General features: G+C 34.9%; 1 protein-coding gene across 3 annotated transcripts in view; it reads left to right on the top strand.

Moving 5' to 3' along the window:
• LNPK (lunapark, ER junction formation factor) overlaps positions 1 to 20,761 on the top strand; it is an 81,237-nt gene that overhangs the window by 4,258 nt on the left and 56,218 nt on the right. For all 3 annotated transcript variants that reach the window (XM_045806149.2, XM_045806151.2, XM_045806150.2), the window contains exons 2-4: positions 2,254 to 2,342; positions 3,919 to 3,960; positions 4,981 to 5,168. In XM_045806149.2, coding sequence (XP_045662105.1) covers positions 2,316 to 2,342; positions 3,919 to 3,960; positions 4,981 to 5,168 — 257 coding nt within the window. In that variant the 5' untranslated portion in view covers positions 2,254 to 2,315. The remainder of the gene's footprint in view (positions 1 to 2,253; positions 2,343 to 3,918; positions 3,961 to 4,980; positions 5,169 to 20,761) is intronic.

Raw genomic sequence — 20,761 nt, 5'->3', positions numbered from 1 at the left:
ATCTTTATTGTTGTCATTACTTTTTAAAAAATGTTATTTACAAAAATTATTTATTTATTTTTTAGTAAACTCTCCTCCCAACATGGGGCCTGAACCCATGACCCCAAGATCAAGAGTCCCATGCTCTATTGACTGAGCCAGCCAGGCAACCCGTTATGACCTTTAAATATTAAAATTCTGATTTGTGATGGCTACAAACTTAACTTGGAGGCATATAACTGTTACAAACCAAAATATGTAGGTCAATTGTGTACAAAACACTGTGCTGGATACCATACAATTAGTTCCCAAATAGTAGGGAACTACTATGTACTTTGAAAGTACCAAGTTAAATGGTTCATATAAATCCCCCCACCCAGTCACCTTTCATGGTGGGTATTTTTAGCATCTTAAGAAGGTTTTAAGATCTATTTAATGTTTTAACTGAGAAATTTATACTTCTATTCATTAAAGTTCCTGGATTTCCTACAACTGCATTTTAGAAATTTGAATACTGAATATTGAAGGATTAATAGTACTTAGATTGCAACTTTAAGGTGGCTTATAACATTCATTTATAAACACCAGAATTTTTTAGGACAGTTTATAGGTATTTCTGGTCCTAGAAATCACTTTATAAGTGAAAGTATTATATAATTAGGATCTTTGTTATTTCTCTAACCAAGAAAGTCTAAGACCAGTATGCCTTATGCTAATTCCAATCTATAAATAGTATTGCAGAGTGAATGCATTTACTTGGTACTGGTGTCATTTTTGATTAAATTAATGGTTTTTTAAAAATGTGAGAATTATGGCCTAACTTTTTTTTTGTGTGGAATGAAGTAGTTTTATACACTGACAGTATGTAACTATTCCTGGTAAAAAATATGTAAATTTGGAAGTATACTTTCACTATTTCAAGGTTAAAAGAATAAAAACTTATATAATTATGGACTAGTAAATTGATTTAGAATTTAAGATGACTGGTACATTTTCATCCACATGGTAATACTGTAATACATTTGAGAGTCATAGAAAAACGACTAAAAGAAGGACGCAGATACACAGCTAGCTGACATGAAGGTCAACTGGCTTGAGTGACTTAGAAACAATTTCAGAGAGAAATGTTTATTTGGGTATTGAAACAGTAGTGAACAGACCAGAAGTCTGAAGATAGGGTAGCTTTGTGTGGTTTTTTTGTTTGCTTTTTTTGTGTGTATTAGAGAGAGAGCGCGGCAGAGGGAGAGGAAGAGAGAATCCCAAGCAGGCTCCACAACCAGTGCAGAGCCCAACTCACAACCTCGAGATCATGACCTGAGCTGAAATAAAGAGTCGGATACTCAACCCACTGAGCCACCCAGGCGTCCCTGAAGATAGAGTAGCTTTGAATCCTGTTTCTTTTGAGCTATTGGGCAAATAACTGAATGTCTTTTCACTTAATTTTCTTATCTGTAAAATGGTAATAATGAAGTCCATCCTGTGAAAAGTGCTGGTATATTAAGTCTAATTTACAGAAAAGAAAATTAAAGCTCAGAAGCATTAAATGATTTGCTCAAGGTCACTAGTAGTCTTATAACCCTTATTTTTCTCATTCAAAATTCATTAGCTTTCTGTTATTACTTGTAAAATGATATTATTCTAAACATTGTAAATCACCCCTAATTCCAAATAACTAGTTTAGTTGGGAGACAGCTGAATGATAGAAATGTTGTATCTAAGCATGTAGAATGAAAATAGTAGAGTAAAACTTTTTTCCACAACATTAGGGGACCTACTTTAAAGAACAGCAAGTTGCCAAGTGGTATGAATATACATTGCTAAAATACCTTGCCATTTAAAAGCCTTTTCAGCTTCATTTTCACTTTTATTTTTTATTTATTTATTTTTAAAAAAGATTTTATTTATTTATTCAACAGAGATAGAGACAGCCAGCGAGAGAGGGAACACAAGCAGGGGGAGTGGGAGAGGAAGAAGCAGGCTCATAGTGGAAGAGCCTGATGTGGGGCTCGATCCCAGAACGCCGGGATCACGCCCTGAGCCGAAGGCAGACGCTTAACCGCTGTGCCACCCAGGCGCCCCCATTTTCACTTTTAAATATGTCCTGGTGAAGGGTAGATTCTATAACAAGACTGCCTGAACTAAACTTCCACATAAGTGGGGTTCAAAGAAATTAATATTTTATAGTATTTTTCAGCAGTATTGCAACATCTAAATTTTATAGTGGGTATAGTGTGTGTTTAACTTAAAAATTTTAAATACTTGCTTTATTTCTAGCTGTGAATTCCTTTGGACAATTGATGATATTTATCATTGTGCCCCGTTTCTACACATAAAAGATGGGTGGATTATTTTCTCGATGGAGGGTAAGTTAGTTTTCTTTACAGCCAGTTCTTAGTCTAATATAAAGTGTCATATAAATCTACTTGTAAAAGTCTCTTTTGTGGTATAGGCTTGAGTAGAGCTTGATATTATCCCTAATTCTATTTAATTTTCTTCCTTCTCTTATGAATCAGTTGTATATTTGGACTTTAATAATTCTACTTGCCATATAGGTATCTTAATGACTATTTAACATGATTATTTCACTTTGACTTATGAATTACTTTTATTTATTTATGCATTCATGTGCAAATGGTTATCTTTTCTTGTTTTCTTCTTATATTGCCTACATTTTATTCTTATTTGAAAAATAGTTGAAATTACAGTTATTGTTGAACTAGTTGAAATTACTGTTGTATGCTAATATAATACTTATGTTTTTATGGGCTCTGTCTTTTTGCTTATTATATGTATTTGTTGAAGTCATACTAAATATACTTTTAGGAATTAGAGGTTAAACAAAATTTGAAATGCAGTTTGATTTTATTGTTTAAGGCTGTAGAGGAAGTATCTCCAGTTTAGTGCTATAAAATATAAAATATTTAAATAAATGTTCTTTTCTAATATGAGAGAGGATAATGTAGTTCTCAGATAAACTACTTTGCTTATTTTTAACTCCTTTCTACCATAACGAGTCTAGCAATACTTGGTAGACTAGTTTTTGGACTGTTACTGGAACTGCTTTGTTTTAGATTGGTATCTATTGACTCTCTGCTCCTCCCTTTAAAACTTTATTACAGTTCTGCTTGAGGATCAAATTTGTCTACTTTTCCTTTGTCTTTATTAGGTTGAACCATATGAAATTGCCAATATTCAACCATTTTGACTTACATAAAAAGCAATTTCATATGGTTCAACCTAATGTTAACAACTCTTGTGGGAACTACGATGAACTGATATCCATTACCCGCTTTTATTTTTGAGTATATAATTGGTAAGTGGTTTCTCAAGTGTTGTGTGAGACATTTTGGCTGGTTTTTATTCTGGGTGTCTAAAAAATATTTTTAACAAAGTCTGCTATAATGAAGTATTCTTAGATGCCTTTTTAAAATCTGATCTTCAGAAAAATACTTTAGGAATTCAGAATGAAGGTAGCCTGTTGATTTTGACTTTCAGAGTCCTAAATGAACTTTTAGCAGTAGTAAATCGGACAATCTTTAGTCTTGAGCTTTTAAATATATGATTTCTTTTGAAAAATCGTATCTAAGAAAATTTTTCTTGGAGGAAAACTTCTTTCTCTATAAAAGCATGTTCTATTGAGATTAGGAATGGTAGACATTAAAAAAAAAGTGTTAGAAATTGAGCTGTCAGAGTTGAAAGTACTCTAGGACTAAAAATTCAAGTAGGGAAATGCTTATTTCTGTAACTTTATGTAGTTCTGTTTATAATTATAATTTTATTTAAATCTAAATCTCATTAATAAATAGGAGTACATATTGCTTGACAACATTTGAAAAAACTTATTTTTGAATTAAAATTTTCTTTTATGATTTTATAAGTCAAAGTGTTTCTAAGTTTGCAGTAACAAGTTTTAATGTCTCATATCTATTTTTATAACAGACAAAACCTTCAACTGTAGAAGTTCTGGAAAATATAGATAAGGTATGTTTTTTGGCTCTGGGGTGTTTTAATTCATCTTTAGGTATTGCGTAAATATTATTTTAGTATATATAATTATTTTGGAGACTGGTTTAGGAATTTAGAGATGATATAGAGTAAGCCTGAGAACTTTAATGTTATATTATCTCAAAAAAAATCGGAAGTCTCTCAGTGACTTAAGAAGTCTGTGTCACTAGAACCTGTTAGGATGAAATTAGATGTATAGCATGGTGTAAAGCAATGTTACAGATAGGATAAGGTAGATTATAAGACAGTCTGCAACAGTTTTTGTCAGTCTGAAACTTCATAAACTTCATTATCAAAAATGGTTATTCCTTAGGAATATTGAGAATGATGAATAGATTGAACGAATCTAGTATGGGTTACTGTTTCAATTTTTATTAATTATTTCTTTTTGTATTAAATAATATTAATATTAAATAATATTAATTATTTAAATTAATAAATAAATTAATTTTTAGCCATTTTTTAGACCTTATACAGGAGAATTATTTATTTAGTTTAATAAATACTATTTATTGATGTTAGTTTCATGCTTGATCTTTGCTAATTTGGTAGGTCAAAAATGATATCTTAATTATTATTATTTTTTTAAGATTTTATTTATTTGTCAGAGAGAGAGAGAGAGAAGGCAAGCAGAAGCAGGGGGAGCTGCAGGCTCCCTGCTGAGCAAGGAGCCTGACTTGGGGTTTGATCCCAGGACCCTGGGATCATGACCTGAACCAAAGGCAGATACTTAACCTACTAAGCCACCCAGGAATCCTTCAGTTTTGCATTTAAAAGAGTGACTTGTCAGAATAGGCATTTTCATATGTTTTTAACTTCATTTTTAATTTTCTTTTTCATATTGTGTTCTTTTTAAAAATATTAAGGTATTATATTTCATTGACTTTAAAGTTCTTCCTCTATAATCTATCATTTAAAAATTTTTTGTTAATATTTTGATATCTTTATGAAATTTGAGATTCAATTCAATAATATAGAACAATTTTCTCTTAACAGGAAATTCAAGCATTGGAAGAATTTAGGGAAAAAAATCAGAGATTACAAAAATTATGGGTTGGAAGATTAATTCTCTACTCTTCAATTCTCTATCTGTTTACATGTTTAATTGTATACTTGTGGTATCTTCCTGATGAATTTACAGCAAGACTTGCCATGACACTTCCATTTTTTGCTTTTCCACTGATGTAAGTAAATTGTTCTTTTAGTTGACCTTTCCTCTTTTTGAACAGTTAAAATATATTCAATCTCTCTTTATTGTGAAATAGTAATGTCCCAGATTGAGTAAATTTGCCTTTTTTTCCTCCTTTTGCAAAGTATTTCTTTAAAAAAGTAAAAGGTATTACCAACTATGTTAACCTTAATTTACAATTCAACATACTTGAGAAATATGACTCAATGACATTAGTAAATAATAGCTCTATATGGGAATCTTTTGTAATTCTCTAATAGATGGTCATGCCCCCCTAGGGATACAGGGCAAGAAGCGGGCATTTCAGATTGGGTAGTCGTAAGTGAGGGAGAGTTTGCAAAACAAGCAACCAAAAACAACTGCCCCAATGATTCTGAATGTATTCCACGCATCCCATCTCTTTTCCCCTCTTTAGTCACTGCTATAAATCAATTGACCCTTATTATAGAAATATTTTATAATATAGCACTTTACTGAAGGTGTGTCATGATTGAGAATTTTGAGAGACAATTGAATAAAAAATTGGTTCATTCACTCTACAGACATTTATAGGTTCCAATTTTGTAGTTGTTGGAATATAATGGTGTATGGTATACAAAAATACAAAATCTGACTGTAGATCTTAGACTACATACATTAAATTAAGTAATAAGTATGATGGATATTATGAAAGAGAAGTGTCAAATGCTATGGGAACATTTAACAGAGGCTCTAACACTATTTGTGGTGGAGGTGGGGGTCAGGGAAGAGTCTTTGTATTCATTTTCTATTGTTGCCACAAATGTAGCAGTTTGGAGCAACACCCATCTGTTGTATCACAGTTTGTGTAGATCAGAAGTCCAGGTGGCTTGACTGGGCTCTCTGCTTGAAGTCTTGCAGGCCTAAATCAAGGTGATCAATCAGCTGGACTGGGATCTTATCTGGAGCTTTTGGGGGAAGAATCTTCCAGGTTTAGTCAGGTTGTTTTCTGACTTGTGCAGCATCTCTCTGACTTCCAATTCTGCCCTCAGCCCAGGGAAAGCTCTGCCTTTCAGGGTTTAACAGATTATATTAGACCCACCAGGATAATCCAGGATAATCTCCCTTGCTTAGAATCAGCTGAGTAATACTTAATTATATTTGCAAAGTCCCTTCAATTATATTTGCGAAGTCCCTACACAGCAATACCTAGATTACTGTTTGATTGTGTAACAGAGGATGGAAATCTTGGGAAAGAAGAGAGATAGCTTTAGAATTCTGCCTACCACAGCCTCGCTGAGGAAGTGACCTTTGAGTTTGAGACCCAAAGGATAATTATGTGTTGCAAGGGTTGTGTGACATGATGGATCTTTTAGGCAGAAGGAACAGCATTTATGAAGGCCTTGAGGGGGAATAGAGCATGGTAGGTTTAAAGAATTGAAAGAAGGCCAAAGACTGGTTTATAGGGAAAGTCTGGATAGTTAGGCAAGGGGTATTTTTTGTGGGTTTTATAATCCATGATAAGGATTTTAGGACTTAATCTAATAGTAATGGGAAGCCATTGAAGATTTTCAAGAAGGAATATGATGTGATCATATTGTTATTTTGAAAATACTATTGAGGCTAAGCCATGGAGAGTAAATTAGAGGGGAATAAGAATGGATCTAAAGCAGCAAGTTAGGGTATTACCATTGTCTGGGGGAAAATGATTGACAGTGATTTGCAATTGAGTGGAGGCAGCAGAGTGGAAGAGAAGCACATGGGCTGAATGAGACTTAAATGAATATTGAAGAGACTTAGGAGTTAGAATTGAGGTAGTAAGGGGAGGCTCTTGGTGATTGGATGGGTGTGAGGTGAGGGGGAATAGTTGCATCAAGGATCAAATTTAAGTGTATCACTTGGGAAATCTGTTTGATGGTAGTGTCATTCATCTAAATAGGGCATACCATCTAAACAGAGAATCCCATGAGGAAGAGCAGGTTTGCTCACTGAGATTAAAATACCTGTGTTCTATCTAGAGAGAGCTGCCAAGTGGGATGGTTAAGTATGAGTATGAAGCTCAGGAGATAAATTTGAATGGGAGACAGAAATTTAGGATTTGACAGCTTATAAATGTTAAACCGAGCCACCATCTGTTAATTTAGTAAATTTTGGGCACCTGCAGTGTGTTAGGTATTGTGGGCTAGACCCTAGTGATTGAGAAAGTAGTGACAAGATCTCTGCCTTCATGGAGCTTACATTCTATTAGGATTGGACAGATAAAAAATGAGGGACAAGTAAAGAAGTGCAGTGAAGAAAATAAACAGGGTGATGTGATTGAGAGGAACAGTCCTTTTTTGAGAAGGTGGTATTTGAGTGGAGATCTAATGTACGAGAAAGAACCAGCTTGGAAAGAGTTGGGATTTATGGAGGATTATTTATATATACAGTGTATGATAACATATGTATCCATAGAGAGATGTAGGAAAGGATTAGCCTCAGAATATTAATGGAAATTCTCTTTGGGTGGTGGAATTTTTAGTAGTTGTTTCTTTCCATATGCTTTTTGGTCTTGTTTGAATTTTTTACTTCAATGTGTTCCTCAAATCCTAAAAATAAAAACAAAAATCCAAGAGTTGAGAGAAGATCTTTACAGGAAGAGAGAACAGAAAATACAAAGGCTATGAGGTAGGAGAGAGCATGACTTATTTGAGGGTCAAAAAGATCAGTATATATGGAATGTGTGATGGAGAGAAAGTGATAGGAGGTGTGCTTGGAGAATCAGATAGTATCTGGATCATGGGAGTGTCATGGCCTAGGAGTTTGTATTTCATTTTGGGTGAAATGAGAAGCTTGTAAAGGTTTTAGTGGAAGAATGGCATGATGAGATTTAAGTTAGGAGGGTCATGTGTACTGCCTGTAGAGACGGAGTAGAGCAGGACAAGGGTAGAAACAGGGAGATCAGCCAGGGTGCTGTTACAGGAGTTTAAAGGTAGGGATGGATTTGACATCCCAGTGGCAGTGGAGATGAATCGATGACTTGGCAGTATTTCAGAAGTACAACTGAGACAACTTGATGGGAGGAAATGGAAGGTAAGGGAAAAGAAGGAATTGGGTGATATTTAGGTTTTTTTGATTTAACATTTGGCAGGTGTAGGATCTCTTTATTTGGGACTGCTGTAGTAAAAAAATTTTGTTTAGTCTTTAGTGCAGGGCATATTTTCAAATTGGAACTCCTGGAGGTCACAAAATTTTAGCTTATATGTATATAGATAAAAGAGCCAAAAATTGAGTGCGTGCATATTACCAAATAACATCTCTGCCATTTTCTTTCTCTTTTGGAATTTTTTGGAATGCTTCTTATCCCAGGTGTGGCAGTAGAGTTTATAATGCTGAGCCCCTTTCCCTTGTTCCTTTCTAGTTTTTTATAAAAAGAGGGGAGAAAAGAAATTTAGAAAGGGAATAAATGTGATGTTTACTTGATTGAAGCATCTTTAAAAAACTTAGAAAAAACTCACTTGACCTCCATTTCCTTATCAAAATTGATTTTTTGATTTTGAAAGATTTTTATCTAGTTGCAAAAGAATGTCTGCCAGGGAACTTTACTGTGCTAATTCTAATGGCTCTTCACAAACCAATGTACTGGATCTGCTATTATGCTGCAGAAGACTTCTTTTTGGGGCAAATAATCATATACTAATTGTTCTTAAAGGTAGGAAAACATAATTTCTTTAAAAATGTTTGTTGTTTCTTCAGTTTGATCTTTCTACTACTTTGAGTATGAGGCTCTGTTATCCTTACTGTGTCCTTCTGCCTGTTCTGCATCACTTGCATCTAGTATTTCTTGGTTTGTTAAGCTTCAGAGCCATTTCTCACTTTGTCTCATTCACATTTGTGACCTGGTTCTCTACTGGTGCAGCTTCTGTTTCACTGAGCTCTTCACTTTTGGAAGCATAGGCCTGTTATCAAACAAAGAATAGAATTGTCCTCCTGATTGATGACAATCAAAAAAGCATGAAATAAAATACAACAACGCGAAAGTGGATGTTGTGGTATGTAGAAAGAAGACTTACCACAGGACATTTTCTTTTGTGTGAGCTATTGCCTTAGCTTATTCCTGGACTTCCTTCCTTTGGAAACAAAAATTTTGAGGTCTAGACCAGGGTTTACTTAAAGAAATGGAAGCAGAAAGAGCAATAAAATGTAGTGGTTTACTTATCACTGTCTGCGCTGATTATAAAGCTTAGAAATCTACCTGATAACGGCAAAAAGTGACTGTTATTTCTTCATTCCAAGTTTCCCAAATGCTTTTACTGGACAGAGAGGTCATGGATTCAGGATTGAGCATGTATTACACAATCATAACTATCTTAATTATCTTTTGTGATAGACTATCACTATTCTGTATAAGATGCTTTGATTTTTATTATATCTTCTTTCCTTCATATGGTGGAACTTGGTATGATTCCAAACTATTATTTTTTTTGCCTTTCAGATTCAATAATAAATTTATATCTCTGATCTTTTCAACTATTACTGAAGCAAATTATAATCTAAATGCTGAACTTATTTCATAGGAATCATTAAGGCTACAGTTTAAATTTCGTATTTCTTGATTATGCTGGCAAGTATGCATTACTGTGGGAATTGGTTCATTTTCTAAGCGTGAACAGCCATTAAGCTTTGTCTCTACCCTTAACCAACTCTACAAGCAATCTTAGACTTTTACTCCTGGATACTTTGTTCTTACAGATTATAACTTTCTAGAAATTTCATTCTTTATAAGATCATTACAGAGGCTTATTGGCATAAAACATTGACCTTCCCAGAGGATTTAACCATATTTTCCTTCTGTATGTGTGGGTTTTTTTTTTTTTTTAATTCCTCTTAAAATGGGGTTAGGGAGAGAAAAAAGTTAAGCAAAGAAACTGAGGAAGGTTGTCTTATCCCTGTTTTTTACGTTTTTTCCCCCCTACTTAAATTGAAAGCCATTTGAGGATAGCGCTTTGATTTTACACAGCTCTTAATGCCTTCTTTCTGCTCTCCCTTGAACTAACTGGTAAAAGATATTTCCTCAATCTATCTAGGAGAGTTGACAAGCATAATTTGTAGCCTTTTGAGGAAAGTTAAATGTTTCTTTCATGTCACTCTAATAAGAATACAATGTATCTCTCATCAACTGTAGTTGGCTCTTAAAGGAGAAGGTATCTGTGAACATCTCTTGATATTTACTCAGGGAGAGTATTTACTAAGAGGTTTTGGTAGGTAAGATATCATTTTGCCAGCATCCCTTTTTCAATGTTGATAGATATTTGAGTATTGATAGTTATTCACTTGATAGAATTCTGTATTTAAAGAATTACATACTGAGACATAATTAAGAGACAGATCCTGTTCTTGAATAGGAAGATTTAGTATTGTTATGAGATCAGTTCTCCCTAAATTAATCTAAAAATGTGTGGTCACAATAAAAATGCCAATAGTACTTCAAAAATCTTGGCACACTTATTCTATACTTTAAAAAAAAAAAGATTTACTTATTTATTTGAGAGAGAAGTGGGGAAAGGCAGAGGGAGAAGGGAGAGAGAGAGAATCTCAAGCAGACTCCCCCTGAGTATGGAGCCCAATGAGGAGCTCGATCTCAGGACCCTGAGATCCTAACCTGAGCTGAAATAAAGAGTCGGACGCTCAGCTGACTAAGCCACCCAGGTGCCCCTCCATACTTTTTAATGGAGAAATAAACACATAAAAATAGTCCTGAAAATTCTAAGGAAGGGGAGGAATGAGAAGTATAGGTCTGCCAGACATCAAATGCATTATAAAATTTTGTTAATTAAAAGTTTGCTATAGTGTATAAATAGTGTATAAATTAATTAAAAGTTTGGCATGGTATATGAATAAATAGTGTATGAATTAATTAAAAGTTTGCCACAGACCTAAACAAGAGACACAAGAATACAGAAATGAATCCCCAAAGGAATTTTTGTATATGGTATGGTATGATCTTTATTGCTTTTATATATGATAAAATGACATTTCAAATCATGGGGGAAAATGGTGTTGAGTTATATATAAAAAAATTAAAGTCAGTTCAATTAAAGAAGAAAAGCTTAATTCCTGCCTTATTCCTTAATACCAAAATAAATCACTGTTATTGGTTTGTCTGAATGTGAAGGTAATTCTTGCTAAAGCCTTTGATAGTTAAATAAACTGACAAAATAGTCAACATAGTTATAAATATTGACACCTGTATATCTTTTCATTTTTAGCTTTATATACCGCTAAATCTCATCTAAAAATAAATTGGATGGGGGTTATGTGGTTGTTGGAAAGATAGCACCTAAGTGTGGCAGAAAGTGCTTCATATATGAAGGTTGGTGAAAACCTTCATGTTTTGATTGGAGGTTTATGGAATGTTAATCCTTCAGTAAAAGTGAGGAAGGTTTGATTATATTGATTGAGTTTTAGATATTCTGCTATATTTTAATGTTTAGCATTTTAAATTTTAGTATAGTAAAACACTAAATATTAAGGATTTAAAATATTTACCATAAAATGTGATTCTGTTATATTGAGATTCCAAGTATTCCCTGTTAGTATATTTATTTTTATAGTGCAAGTCACTAGATTATATATAACAAATTCGTACTGTGCTAATGTTTCAAATAGTATCAGTTTCATTCAGAAAAGAACAACTGGGATGCTTTGATGAAATAACGGAGAGTTTTTAGTATATTTTAGAACTGATTATATATTTGAACTTACTGATTTTGCATACTAATTCTGAATTCAACTACAAGAATCACCTTTGTTTTGTTTTGTTTTTTCAAGATTTATTTATTTCACAGAGAGCACAAGCAGGTTGAGCTGCAGAGGGAGAGGGAGAAGCAGGCTTCCCACTGAGCTGGGAGCCCAACATGAGGCTGGATCCCAGGACCTGGGATCATGACCTGAGCTGAAGGCCCATCTTGTTTCTAATATGTTTTTCAGTTGATTTTTTTTGAGTTTACAAGTATTGGGGCACCTGGGTGCCTCAGTCGGTTAAGCGTCTGCCTTTGGCTCAGGTCATGATCTCAGGGTCCTGGGGTCAAGTCCCATGTCAGGTTCCTGCTCAGCAGGGAGTCTGCTTCTCCCTGTCCCTCTGCTCCTCTCTCTTGCTCTTGCTCTCTCAAATAAATAAATAAAAAAATTTAAAAGAAAGTTTATGAGTATTCAGACATTTGTGAACAGCAGTAATTTTACCACCTTTCATATTATTTGATTTTTTTTTTTCTTTTGGCTAGTTGTGTTGGCTAATACCTTCAGGACAATGTTAAGTTATAGAGAAAATAGTGGACATTCTGGACTTGTTCCTTGAGAATGCTTCTCATGTTTTCCCATTGGGCATTATTTTGACTTTTGGATTGAAACATTTCATCATGTTAAGGAATTTTCTATCCACATTTAGTTTTCTTTTAAATCAAGAAAGATTGTTGGATTTTGTTAAATGCTATTTCATTATCTATGGAAATAGGCATTTGATTTTTTCATCTTATAACCCTTAATATGATAGATTATATTAAATATTGAATTCAAAGATTGAAATCCTGAATTCCAGGAAAATTTCTACTTTCATAGTTGTAATCATTTAACATAAACATTAAAAGTTTAAAATTTTTTTTTTAATGTTCTAGAATAGTTGAAATAGAACTGGCATCTGTGCTTTATAAGTTTGGTAGTATTTTGAGCTTGGGACTTTTTATGGAGGGTTGCTCTTAACAACTTTTTAAATCCAATAGTAATTAATCTTTTTGGTTTTCTGCCTCTTCCAAGGTTAGTTTTGTTAAAAATTATATATATACACACACCTATATGTATGTAAATACTCCTACAGTTTTAAAGATTTATTTATTTTTTTGCAAGAGAGAGAGGAGAGAGAGAGAGCACATGCACATATGAGCAGGAGGGGCAGAGGGAGAATCTGAAGTAGATTCCACACTAAGCCTGAAGCCTGATGTGGGCTCATCCCACAATCCTGAGATCATGAGCCTGAGATCACAACTGGAGCAGAAACCAAGAGTTGCATGGTCAACTAACTGCACCATCCAGGCGCCCACTCATTCTATAGTTTTAAAATGTATTTCTGTAGAGTGTTGTAATAGTAATAGTCATCACTGTAGTGATGGTTAGGCTTCTGACTCTTGATCTCAGCTCAGGTCTTGATGTCAGGGTCATGAGTTCAAGCCCCGTGTTGGTCTCTCTGCTGGGTGTGGAGCCTACTTAAAAAAAAAAAAAAGTTAAAAAATTTTTTTGTAACTTGATTATTGCTTCCTTATTGTTTCTTATTTTTTGTATATTTGTACATTTTGTCTTTTGTGATTGTTTTTATTAGTTGTTTATGTATCTTTTTTCTCTCAAAGAACCAGCTTTTAAAAAATTATTTCTTTTTATTCTTTTTTTCCTCTTAGGCTTATTTTATTCCTGTAACTTAAATTGGATACTTAATACATTTATTTTCATTCTTTCTTATTTATTAACACAATACACTATATGTGTATTTGATATTTTCTGACCACTGCTTAATTTTATTCAGCATATGTTGATATGTAGTGATTTACTTTGGTTATTTTCTAGATATCATGAATTTTAAAAAAATGTAGTGTTTGTAATTTAAGCATTTTTTCCAGGTGACAAACGTGTGTTCGTATGTTTTGTTTCTGGTTTAGTTACCGTTTCTAGTTTTATTGTATTGCTTTCAGAGCATATTGTTTAATAATATTTCTACTTCTTTGAATTTATTTTTATTTTTTATTTTTATTTTTTGGTCATTGCTATTTGGTCAGTTGTTGCCTTTCACAAATAGTTGAAGATGTATTTTTTTTTCAGGTACATAGAGTTTAATAATATAAATGAAAACTACCTTATTATGTTGTATAGTTCTTCTGTATTCTAGTAATATATTTCAGCTTCTCTCTGTTTAGTTTTGCTTTATGAATGTTCCTTTAAAAGAAAACTTTTTATTTTGAAATAATTATAGATTTATGTGAAGTTGCAAAAAACCACAAAAAAATGTACAAGCAGGTCCCATGCATCCTTCACCCAGCCTTCCCCAGTGGTAACATCTTACACGAGTACAGTAAAATACCACAACCAGGAAACTGATGTTGGTTCAATTCATAGAGTCTGTCTGATTTTACCAGTTTTACATGCACTTTTGTGCATTTGTTTTATATTTCTATGTATTTTTATCACATGTGTAACTTCATGTCACTACCCCACAATTCAGATTCAGAACTGTTCTAAAACGACAGGGGTTGGGGTGCCTGGCTGCCTCAGTTGGTGGAGCATGTGGCTCTTGATCTCAGGGTCATGAGTTTAAGCCCCACACTGGGTGTAGAGATTACTTAAATAAATAAATACCAGAGGCTCTTTTTTGCTATCCCTTTGTAGTCACACCAACCCTCCTCCACCTGCCCCATTCTTAACCCTTCCACCCACTAATCTGTTTTATATCTGTATAATTTTGTTATTTCAAGAATTATAAAATGAGATCACATAACATATAATCTTTTGAAACTGGCTTTTTCATTGGCGTATTCTTGAGATCCATTCAAGAAGTTAAGTGTATTAATGGTTTCTTTTTATTGTTGAGTAGTATTCCATGCTAATGATGTACCACAGTTTGTTTAACCATACACTTGTTGAAGGACATTTGGATAGTGTCCTTTTTTGGCTATTACAAATAAGGCTTCTGTGAGGATTTGTATATAGGCATTTGTCTGAACATAAGTTTTCATTTCTCTGGGGTATATGTCCAAGAATGTAATTTCTGGGGCATATGATAAGTACATGTTTAGTTTTTAAAGAAACTGCTAAACTTTTTTTCAGAGTAGATGTACCATTTTACATTTCCACTGGTTGCATATAAATGATCTAGTTTCTCTGCATCCTTGCCAGCATTCGCTATTTCACTATTTCCTATTTTGATCATTCTGATAGGTGTGTAGTGCTATTTCATTGTGGTTTTAATTTACATTTTCCTGAGGGCTAATGATGTTGAACCTCTTTTCATGTATTTATTTGCCATTTATATCTTCTGTTCATGTTTTTTCATGTCTTCAAATTTTCTAATTGGGTTATTAGTCTTTTTGCTGTTGAGTTTTGAGAGTTCTTTATATATTGTAGATACAAGTTATTTGTTGGGTATGTGGTTTGCAAATATTTTTTCCCAGTCTGTAGTTTGTCTTTCTATTCTCTTTTTTTTTTTTTTTTTAAAGATTTTATTTATTTGACAGAGATAGAGACAGCCAGCGAGAGAGGGAACACAAGCAGGGGGAGTGGGAGAGGAAGAAGCAGGCTCACAGCAGAAGAGCCTGATGTGGGGCTCGATCCCATAACGCTGGGATCACGCCCTGAGCCGAAGGCAGACGCTTAACCACTGTGCCACCCAGGCACCCCTGTCTTTCTATTCTCTTAATAGGGCTTTTGCAGAGCAGAATTTATTAATTTTTCCTTTTATGGATTGTGCTTTTGTTGTTAAGAACCCTTCCCTAACTATAGGTTCTGAAGATTTTCTTCTTTGGTTTTTTTCTATGTGTTTTTTCTTCTAACATTTTACATTTAAATTCATAAGTCATTTTGAGTGAATTTTTATATAATGTGTGAGGTTCATGTTGAGATTCTTTTATTTTTTTCTTTCTTTCATTTTGCCCATGGGTGCCTAGTTGCTCCAGCACCATTTGTTGGAAAGGCACTGCATCATTTTTTAACACTATGAAATCACTTTCTTTTTCTAGTTTAAAGCTTTCTTGGGTGGAGGAGGGTCTTGAATTCAACCTTATGGGGTATTTTTTTTTAAAGATTTTATTTATTTATTTGACACAGAGAGAGAGACAGCCAGTGAGAGAGGGAACACAAGCAAGGGGAGTGGGAGAGGAAGAAGCAGGCTCCCAGCAGAGCATGGAGCCCGATGTGGGGCTCGATCCCAGGACCCTGGGATCAAGCCCCAAGCCGAAGGCAGACGCTTAACAACTGAGCCACCCAGGTGCCCCTCAGCCTTATGGGGTATTAAGATACAAACCTTGTTTTGTTAGTAGTTGCCTTATACTTTTGCCCATGGTTTTATTTTCTTCAACTTTCAAAAACTCTTAGTTTTAGATATTAGTTTATATTATAGGGTTGGGTTTTATTTTTATGATCCAGTCTGAAATTCTTTTGCTCTGGTGAGTTTAGCTCATTTACATTTATTGAGAGGAAAGACGTTGGTCTAGGTTTTGGAGCATACTTTTGCATTTTGCCTCTTTTTTTAAACTTAAAATAAATCTCTAACTATGTGGTATGTTTACTTTACTTTTGCCCAGTTATTTGTAGGAGGTTTGTGTATGCGGGCATGTCTTCCCACATTCCAGGCTATCTAGAATTTTTCTTATGATCCAGGATCACATTATTTAATGTGCTAATTTGTTCAGCTTTTATCTTTCCGCGGCCATAGAGTTAGGCAACTGTGTATTTTTTCCTAATACAAAACCTCTTTTTCTCTCTTGCTGCCATAGAAACAATGTTCTTTGTAAACAGGGTATTTCTGAATGGTTTCTCTTTAAGCTCTGTCTTTTCTGTTTCATTGTTGGAACTAAACTGAGGAGTTTCTGCCCATAGCATGTGTGTCTTTTTCTTGCTATAAACATGGGCTTTCAACTTTACACTTTGAGAAGTTTGTCTTGCTACCTCTTTGTGAGATAAGCACTTTTTCTTCTCTGCACTCTTCATCTGCATGATCTCCATTACTTTTGGGAGACTGTCCACGTATTTTGAGAGTTGGGTTTTAGCTATATCTTATTTTACTAGGACAGGAATTTGTTTTTGTTTTTGATCTCCTTGTTGTTTAGAGTATTTCTTTCATTTTTTTTTGTAAAGATTGTATTTATTTATTTGAGAGAGAGAGAGAGACAGCACGAGCAGGATGAGGGGCAGAGGAAGGAGCAGGCTCTTTGCTGAGCAGGGAGCCTGATGTGGGACTTGATCCTGGAATTCCAGGATCTTGACCTGAGCTGAAGGCAGATGCTTAACTGACTGAGCCACCCTGGTGCCCCCCCCCTTTTTAAAGATTTTATCTATTTATATGACAGAGACAGAGAGAGTGCACAAGCCCGGGGGTTGGGGGAGAGGCAGAGGGAGAAGCAGACTCCCCACTGAGCAGGGAGCCTGATGCGGGCCTCGATCCTAGGACCCCGGGATCATGTCCTGAGGCGAAGGCAGATGCCCAACCAACTGGGCCACCCAGTCACCCCTGTTTAGAGTATTTCCAAGAAGAGAAGAGGGAAATGGAAATTATGCCTCTGTTGTCAAAGTAGGAGTCAGTAATAGTATCTTTAATATCTTCACAGAACATGTTGTTCTATTTTCATAAATTATATTTAATTATTAGGAAAGCAAAAGCCTTTATTGCAATAATTAGAACATAGATTTCTGAAGTACTTTCCCCCCCAACTTTGTTTTAAAAATATAAAAGAATTCAATTTAGCCTTAAAGATTAATGTACTATATATATATGTTCTGCTGTTCAAGTCTTGAAGGAAATGTGTGTTGTTTGATAGCTCATTTTTTCCAGCAGTAGTTCTGATAAAACCAGGAGAACCTATTGTCTGCAAAGGGGATTACTGTGTTTTATTTTGAAGTAAGGGAGTCTATTTCAATTCCTGTAGTTTTTATACTCTGAAAATCATATATGCTTTTAAAAAATATCTAAGAAAATTTACTGATTTCCTGCAGAATTCTAGTCACTATCTCTGTAGTTCCTTCCCATGTTCTCTGTTTTCCTGTACTGTTTTTTTCTAGATCATTTCTCTGCTGCCACTATTTCAGTAGGTTTGTAGTGGAGAGATAATATGAGAGTTTCCTGTTGTAGGATCCTTGAGCGTTCTGAGCAGTATGTCTAACTTCTCCTCTCCCTTCCCTTGATAAAGCCAATGCTCAGTGTCTTTTTTAAAGTGCTTAGGTAGTTGTCTGAGTCATAAAAATGAATCACCACAACATAAAAAGCATGGTTTGGTTATCTATTGCTATAATAAGTTGCCCCAGAACTTAGTACCTTAAAACAACAAGTGTTTATTATCTCTCACAGTTTCTGAGGGGCAGGAATGTGGGAGCAACTTAGTTGGGTGGTTCTAGCTCAGGGCCTTTATTCATATATAAATTGCAGTTATGCTGTTGGCTGGAGCTACAATTACCTCAAGGCTTAACTAAGGCTGGAGAGTTTACTTCCAGGCTCACACTTGTAGTTGTTGGCAGGCCTCATCTCTTCACTGGCTCTTTGCCACAGACCTCGTTTTTTGCCACATGGGCCTTTCCGTGGAGTTCCCTGAATGTCCTCATATCATAACAGCTGGCTTCTCTTAGAAGAGAAGAGAGAAAGATGGTGAGTGGGAGAGGAGGCCTAACACGGAAGCTGCAGTCCTTTATAACCTAATCTTGAAGTGATGTACTATTACTTCTGCCATATTCTATTGGTTACACAGACCAACACTGGTAAAGAGAGGACTACACAAAGGTGTAAGTACCAGGAGACAGGGTTCACTGGTGACTACCTTGCAAGTGAACTACCAAGTATAGTAATGATATATTGTAGAGTGAAGAACTGACAAATTCAGATACGATGTCTCTTTCTTTTTTTCTTCCTTCCTTCCTTCCTTCCTTCCTTCCTTCCTTCCTTCCTTCCTTTCAGAGAGATTGAGAAAGTGCACCTGCAAGGAGGGGGGCTGAAGGGCCAGAGGGAAAGAAAGAATCTTTTTCTGTTTTTAAAAAAAATTTTTTTAAATAATTCATTTAAATTCAATTTAGTTAACATATATATTACTAGTTTCAAGGGTAGAATTTAGTGATTCATTAGTTGCATATAATAACCATTGCTCTTTACATCAAGTGCCCTCCTTAATATCCCCAGTTACCCCATCCCCCCTCTTGCCTCCCCTCCAGCAACCCTCATTTGTTTCCTAGAATTAAGAGTCTCTTATGGTTTGCCTCCCTCTCTGTTTTCATCTTATTTTATTTTCCCTTCCCTTCCGTATGATCATCTGTTTTGTTTCTTAAATTCTACCTATGAGTGAAATCATATGGTATTTGTCTTTCTCTGACTGACTTATTTCGCCTAGCATAATACCCTCTAGCTCCATCCACGTCATTGCAAATGGCAAGAGTTCATTCTTTTTGATGGCTGAATAATATTCCATTATATAAATACACACCACATCTTCTCTATCCATTCATCTGTCGATGGACATCTGGGCTCTTTCTATAGTTTGGCTATTGTGGATATTGCTGCTATAAACATTAGGGTGCATGTGCCCCTTTGGATCACTATTTTTGTATCCTTTGGATAAATACCTAATAGTGCAATTGCTGGGTGGTAGGGTAGTTCTATTCTTAACTTTTTGAGAAACCTCTATACTGTTTTCCAGAGTGGCTGTACCATTTTGCATTTCCACCAACAGTGTAGGAGGGGTTCCCCTTTCTCCACATCCTTGCCAGCATCTGTTGTTTCCTGAGTTGTTTTTTAGCCATTCTAACCAGTGTTAGGTGGTAGCTTATTGTGGTTTTGACGTGTATGTCCCTGATGCTGAGTGATTTTGAGCATTTTTTCATGTGTCTGTTGGTCATTTGTATGTCTTCTTTGAAGAAATGTCTGTTCATGTCTTTTGCCCATTTCTTGACTGGTTTTTTTGTTTTTTTTGGTGTTGAGTTTCATAAGTTCTTTATATATTTTTGATACCAGCGCTTTATCTGATAAGACTTTGCAGGTATCTTCTCCCATTCTGTCGGTTGCCTTTTGATTTTGTTGACTATTTCCTTTGTTGTGCAAAAGACTTTTATCTTGATGAAGTCCTGATAGTTTATTTTTGCCTTTGTTTACCTTCCCTTTGGAGACGGTCTAGCAAGAAGTTGCTGGGGCTGAGGTCACAGAAGTTGGTGCCTGTGTTCTCCTCTGGGATTTTGATGGATTCCTGTCTCATATATAGGTCTTTCATCCATTTTGAGTTTATTTTTGTGTATGGTCTAAGAAAGTGGTCCAGTTTCCTTCTTCTGCATGTGGCTGTCCAATTTTCCCAACACCATTTGTTGAAGAGACTGTCTTCTTTCCTGCTTTGCCAAAGATTAGTTGACCATAGAGTTGAGGGTCCATTTCTGGGTTTTCTGTTCTGTTGCAATGATCTATGTGTCTGTTTTTATGCTAGTACCATACTGTCTTGATGATTACAGCTTTGTAACACAGCTTAAAGTTCAGAATTGTGATGCCTCCAGCTTTGGTTTTCTTTTTCAGCATCCTTCTGGCTACTCGAGATCTTTTCTGGTTCCATACACATTTTAGGATTGTTTGTCCCAGCTCTGTGAAAAATACTGATGGTATTTTGATAGGGATTGCATTGAATGTGTAGATTGCTTTGGGTAGCATAGACATTTTAACAATATTTGTTCTTCCAATCCATGAGCATGGAATATTTTTCCATTTCTTTGTGTCTCCCTCAATTTCTTTCATAAGTGTTTTATAGTTTTCAGAGCAGAGATCCTTTACCTCTTTGGTTAGGTTTATTCCTAGATATCTTAATGGTTTTTGGTACAGTTGTAAATGGGATCAATTCCTTGATTTCTCTTTTTCTGTTTCACTGTTAGTATATAGAA

Source organism: Ursus americanus, chromosome 1, assembly GCF_024610735.1.
Source record: "Ursus americanus isolate L20-20 chromosome 1, mUrsAme1.1.p, whole genome shotgun sequence".
NCBI lineage: Eukaryota > Metazoa > Chordata > Mammalia > Carnivora > Ursidae > Ursus > Ursus americanus.
Note: the sequence above shows the minus strand (reverse complement) of the source record. Positions and strands in the feature narration are given on the sequence as shown.